The sequence below is a fragment of the Pinus tabuliformis genome, chromosome 8 (genome assembly GCF_031772625.1).
Source record: "Pinus tabuliformis cultivar Carrire ecotype Pingquan chromosome 8, CPIR1, whole genome shotgun sequence".
Classification (NCBI taxonomy): Eukaryota; Viridiplantae; Streptophyta; class Pinopsida; order Pinales; family Pinaceae; genus Pinus; species Pinus tabuliformis.
Window position 1 is genome coordinate 310,479,566 of NC_142294.1, and position 6,487 is coordinate 310,486,052.

Here is a 6,487-nt window from a genome sequence, read left to right on the forward strand (position 1 = left end):
TGATAATGTGTAAAGATGGTTTGGAAGTCAAATCTCTATCATACAATTAATAATTATTAATATAGTTATGATTAATATACGTCTATGGTATATCAACTATATTTATTAATGTGATTGTATATGTACTTGATATACAACTATAAATATATATCAACCATATTTACTAATATATTTGTGCTAATTTTTAAACTAAAAATACAATTTAATCTTAAAAAATACAATCTAACACATAAAAATTAAATACAATTATTATTAGCTAAGTACTCATATCATATCATGAATCGACATTAATCATTATGACATATTTTTTATTTTGAAACATGAGTCTTCGATCATTGATAATGCAAATAGAAACGCTCCTTAGGGTGACATTATAAGTTTGTACGTTCAGACCTTTAGGGATGTCACTTGTCAATTAGGGTCAAACGTCCACTAATTTAAAACAAAACACCAAAGGTACTTACAATGTTGTGGGGGTAATGATTTAGTCTGTATCTCATTCTAAACCTTCACGGTTTTCAAAGTTGTAAGTTGCGGGGTTGGTATAATTTTAATAAAATTTTATGTTTTAATTAAAAAAATATAATTTAAAATTATTTCGTTTAATTAAAAAAAATTTAGAAATAAAGAAATAAGTTAATAGCGCAAAATTTAAAGTATCCAATAAAAATAAAAACATGTCATTATAAACCAGCATAGTAATTAAACCAAATAAAGCAAACTTTAAAAAATGCGTTCGTCAAATCAAATGTTCGCTTAAGCTTGAAGTGTGTCGGTTGTTTAATCTGATGTGAAATTCGATTCCAGGTTGCTCGCGTTGAACCCTGTTATAAGTTTTTAATGAGTTGGAGGCGGTTTCCTGAAAAAGCTATAGAAACTGACCCTGCAGTGCCGAATCTCACTTTCATAAATGTAACAAAATGGTGAATGGGCCTCATAAACTGTACACATTTCCTTGGATGGTTAAGCCGCATCAAATTCTTTTGGAACTTAATTAACCAGATTTCGTTTCAGCATATTCCCTGTTCCTGGAATGCTCAGGCTGATATCCTCTCAAAGGATGGTCTTCCCATGCAGCCTGGTCTGTGCTCATTAACAGTCATGCATGATGGTATCTCCTTCCTCATTCAGGATTTCAGTATCAATGGAATGTGACTCTCATCCATGACAAGGCCGCGAGCTCTCTATATGAATGTGTTTTATCATGCAATCTTTTTGCTGGTTTTGTTTCTTCTGAGGTAGAATGATTTTATATCAAGATCGGATAAGCAGGTTATGTATATGTTTCTGTTCTAGTTTTGGATGATCCGGAAAATCTGTCCCTATATTTAGTATCAGCTTCTGGGATTTCCTTTTGCCCTCAATCTTGTTATGTATTACAAATCTTTATATTTTCTTAATTTAAATCTATGCTGTTTTTTTTCCTCCGAAAAAAAAAATGGTGAATATGAAGTTATTTATTTTTAAATAGTTTTTATTTAGTTAAGAGTTTATCTTTTTAGAAAATAAAGAAATAAATGAAGTATCAAGATTTAGAGATATCTAGTAAAAGTGTAAAAGCTTATCATTTATAGAAAATTAGTGAGTAATTATTGAATAATTATCTCTTATTTCTTGAATAATCAAGATTTAGAGGTATTTAGTAAAAAGGTAAAAGCCTATTATTTATAGAAAAATAGTGAGTAATTATTGAATAATATTATGTGTTAATCAACATAAATAATGAGATATGCTTTTTGTCTGACCATTCTGTTAGGTTGAATTTGTTGGATTTTCACACTTATTTCATTGGGAATCCGTCACCTTAACTAAATCACTTGGGACCATTCAAAAAGGCAATGATAATGATATGGAAGTTTAGTAATGTCTACCAGTTTTAGTTTTGGTGTAACCGAAAACCTCAACATGGTATCAAAGTCTTCGCCAAAGTTTGATTCCCTGATTTTCCTTAGAGTGATATGTTGGATTTTCACACTCATCTCATTGGCAATATCCCAGCGTAAATCCATCTTAAATATGGATCTGACATGAGCCAAGAGGGATCCAATTTCTTCACTTGCAAATTTTTTTATGAGCAAACATTATTTAAATGTTTTGTACAGTTATTTAATTTTATTTTTTTTAGATTTTTTTTAAATTTTATTTTGGCGGACATAAATAAAATTTCAACTTTGATGAGGAACGAACAAACTTACACATCATACTGAGCTGTAAAATGAGCCTCTCTGCTCAATCAAATAGACTAACTTTCACTATAAAATTCAAACTGTGACCACTTTACCTTGGACCACTTTGTTGAGTATTCTCCTAAACAGAGGTGTATAAAGTGTTTAAATTAGACAAAAGTGCATAACCAGCACAAGTATTTGGACGCAGACTTAAAAAAGAAAAGGGACAGCATTTGGAATGACCGCACAATATATAAAATGCTCAGAGTAAACCACGGCAGTTGGGACCATGCTTTTCTCCATTGTAACCCATAACAGGAATTCCCAAATTGTCTGTGCGATATGTAATTCATTTAATAAAAAACAAAATTGCGGTCCATAAATTACAGAACATACTTTTCGTTACCCAGAGTATTGATATGTGCAGGTGACTGCGCTGAGCACGCCTCTGCTGCGATTGCTTTTCTGTATTTCTATACTTTGGTGCGCCTTGCTCATATTAATCACAAGGATATCGCAGAGGCCACGAAAATTTCACAGTAATGAAATTTATCCTATCATGATGTGTATCTAGAATTGATTTCCTTGGAAGGTCTGTCCGAATTGCCAGTCAGAAGGAGCCACGTTATATGAAGTAATGGTGTGGCCACTGCTGGAGGTAACCTGAAATGATAGAGCCTGCCCCTGGAGATTGGTATTGGACTGCCAGTTCTGTCCCCAGTTCCGCGTCAGTGGCAGCCAGTCAGTGTTCGACCCCTTCACCATCACCTCTGAAACGTCCCCATCTCCGCCCACATTTGTAACCAGGATGAGATAGAAGTAACGATTTCCATGAATGGTGAACCGTATTCCTCCTCCTTTGGCGCAACGGACTCTGTAGATGCCATTAGAGCATGGAAATTTTTTAGGATGGAAAATTATTTTAAAAGTAGAAATCTCAGACTAATCTTATTAAATGTAAAATTTAAAATGTTTTACAATGTTTTTATAAAAATATTTATATTAAAAAAAAATGAAAATTTAATATAATGATGGTTGCAGATGAATTTAGGAAGAAAATTTAGAAGAAGCAAAATGACAAATGGATGAGCAAATAGGGATGGCAATATTGTCTTAACTTTAAAAAATAAAATAAAAAATTGGGTACTTGAAAAATTCAGAACTGCCATGTGGGAGAAACCAGTTGGGAAAAAAGAATTATATGCCAAAAATTTCAATGCATCACAGTAGCATAATGAAAACACTTACTTGAGTACCACAATCAAGAGAAAGGCTAAAATTTTAATAGCCCGGCTAAAATTTTAATAGCCCATCTAAAGACCCCAACGCACCATCTTAGATGATAAACAGGGAAATAGATTGAGAAGAAAAAACTTGTATCTTTGACACTTCATCATGGAATGTCCAGCTTATGAAGACATTAGTAATCAATTTGAAAATAATCTAAAAATATATAATTTGAGCAAACTGTTTGAAGTATATAATTTGAGCAAACTGTTTGAAGAAACAACGTTTCACAAAACTGTGAATTTTTTTTATCAAAATTTAGGGGAAAAAACTGTTTTAAAAAAAAACTTGATTATGATATTTTATTTGATTTGGAATATAAATCTTTTAAACCGGTAGTTCTCAAGGAACATCATTAAAATAAATTCATTCAATCCCACATATATGCATATGAACACAATATTTTTTTCAATTTCTCAACCTAAGCCAAGTAATTTACCTTCTGTATTGGACTGGCACGATTCCAGCCTTCCAGATGGCGATCTGTTCAAAAGCGGGCATCGCCATTTCGAAATGCTCGCGAGGAGGATTGCACCACCCGCCATTGTCGTTGGACAGGGCGTAATTGGGCGGGCAGAAATTAGTAGCCGTGATCACAACAGACGGGCTGCCAGGCAGACACCATTGCGAATCATCAACACACTTTATCTCAAAGCAAGCGCCGCAGGCCGCCCCACTGTCGAACAGAATAGCGCTGAGTGCAGCAGTGTTGGTCCCGTATCCTTGCCTGTATAAATTCCCGTACCCACAAGCACCAGCTGCAACATTAAACACACGCCAATAAATTCAATTTGACTAGACATTCCTGGAGAGCTTATAAGGATGAAAAAAACCAGAGGTCTCGGTTTAATTAAAAAATCCAGAGGTCTTGATTTCATTAAAAAAATCTTGAGAAGGTGTTTTGTATAATCTGTTAAAGATTTGTAGACTATGAGAACTTGTTTTGTTAAAATGCTCTGTTAAAAAAATTTAGACGATGAGAAGGTGTTCTGTTAAAACAAGTACTTTATTATGACACTGTGTTTTGTGTTTTGTAACTGTTCTAAATTTTGCCCATAAATAAGTGTCACCGAAATCACAGCTATTCAAAACACAGATTAAGCATCTCAACTCACATAACCTAACCAACAAAAAAACCAGAAAACTTTGATTAATTAGTACCCATGATTCCTGCAGCATCTCCTCCTCCATAGAAGGTGGCATGAGCAGAGTTCCAATCGCCATCGCAATCATCAGCAGCAACCAGCGTCTGAGCAAAGATAATGGCCACTACCATTAAAACACATCGAACTCTAGACTTTACTGGACTCTGCATCTTGCAAAAGTACTGCAAAATTAATACTGAAGCAACTGACAGGAGCAGTCTCCGTTGCATCCAGAGATATATACAAAAAAATAAGATGTCATATGTAGGAACGGTTGTGGCAAGTTTCAAATGAAGCAGAAATTCAAAGCGGAGGACGCACAAGGAGACCCCACGGGCCAGCCTTTCGGTTGTGATGGTTACACACTCACACTGAATCTCTTCTCTGTCGCCTAATTATTTTGTATCCCTCCTGCCATTTGGTTTATTCCACAGAGAAAAAGCAAAAGGCAATATTCAATAATGTTCGATACCAAACTTATACATCATAGGAAAGGGATAATACCAAACTTACACATCATAGGAAAGGGAATAATACCATAGTCAAAGATGTAATTCAGTAATGTTATATACCAAACTTGTACCTCAATGAAAGGGAAGGATACCATTAATTTGTACCTCAATGAAAGGGTAGCATACCATTCAAGAAAAGATGTAATTTGGAGAGAAGGAACTTCAATTTAGCAGGACCATTATATTCCTTTGTCCTTTTAGTTCCTATCCCATACTGTCATGTAAACTTTATCTTCAACCTTTTGGTTCTTATCCATATACCCTCTTTGCTTGTTACCATGGAAACTTCCCTTTAACTTTACTTCGTGGAGAGGACCCCATCCCCAAAAAGAGAAAAAAAAACAAAGAATAACCCAATATTCCTAGCGAATTTATTAAGGTATGTTACTTCGTGGAGAGGACCCATACCCCAAAAAGAGAAAAAAAAAAAGAATAACCCAATATTCCTAGCCAATTTATTAAGGTATGTTACAGGGCGTTTCCTCTTTATCAAAAGATAAGGAATACATGAATGAGACCTTATGAAAGTCTCAATCAAAACTCTTATTCTCAAGGGGATGGTACCTTTTCAAAGAGGCAATGAAGATTCTTAAAGGGAAATTCTTGGGAACCTTGGCATTGGGACTATCAACTTTTTTTAATTGAGAATTTCATTTATTATCATGGTATGAGATGTTTTTAATTTTCATTTATTTGATTTTAGAGTTTTTTAATATTTATTATAATTTAAAAATCTTTTATATTATTCACTTCTAACCTATGAGATTTATGGATATTAGAGTTTTTTAATATTTATTATAATTTAAAAATCTTTTATAGATTATTATTCACTTCTAACCTATGAGATTTATGGATATTAATTAATAAATTTTAATCATATTTTATGGATTATTATTGAGTTCTAAAATCTAAGGTTTATGGATACTAATTAAAAAGGAAAATGTTTAATAAATAGTGATATATTTGTTAAACGGTAAATATCAAGCATAGGGATTTTATTAGAGAAGTAATACCATACCATGTGTATTTATATTGGAGGATATGTATTGAAGAAGAAATGACATAATATATTGGGGGATATATAAGGGGTAAAGGATTTTTATATTGGCAAGTATAAAAAATGGAGTTCAAAGTTAATGAAAAATAAAGGGTTATAAAAAATGTTAATGAAAAAATAGATACCTATAATATATAGTGAAAGTATGGGTTTTTTAGATTAGGAAGGTTTATTGAGTTCGTATTGGTAGGGGGTTAAATAATGTGATTTTTAGAAGTATTTTCCAATATGTAGCCAAATTAAGGGTATTGTTTAGTATGCCATGAGCGCACGCGATATGTCAGAGGTTCATTAAGTGAAGCCCTCGTGATATCAAGG

The 6,487-nt window shown here is 33.1% G+C and overlaps 1 protein-coding gene across 1 annotated transcript; it reads right to left on the reverse strand.

The window, feature by feature from the left end:
- Positions 1–2,489: 2,489 nt before the first annotated feature.
- LOC149235383 (expansin-A2-like) lies at positions 2,490–4,957 on the reverse strand. Its single transcript, XM_089461375.1, has 3 exons — positions 4,617–4,957; positions 3,895–4,213; positions 2,490–3,042 (listed from the first exon to the last, which is right to left on the reverse strand). Exons 1-3 carry the CDS (start codon positions 4,828–4,830, stop codon positions 2,739–2,741), a joined length of 837 nt encoding a protein of 278 aa, XP_089317501.1. The 5' UTR covers positions 4,831–4,957; the 3' UTR covers positions 2,490–2,738.
- Between the last annotated feature and the right edge of the window lie 1,530 nt (positions 4,958–6,487).

What these genes read in the sequence shown, in the direction of transcription:
- LOC149235383 (XM_089461375.1), bottom strand. Translation starts at nt 4,830, where the DNA reads ATGCAACGGAGACTGCTCCTGTCAGTTGCTTCAGTATTAATTTTGCAG. An exon ending in AGATGCTGCAGGAATCATGG is followed by an intron (nt 4,214 to 4,616) that starts GTACTAATTAAT and finishes TTAATGTTGCAG; the next exon opens with CTGGTGCTTGTGGGTACGGG. An exon ending in GTGCCAGTCCAATACAGAAG is followed by an intron (nt 3,043 to 3,894) that starts GTAAATTACTTG and finishes TGGCATCTACAG; the next exon opens with AGTCCGTTGCGCCAAAGGAG.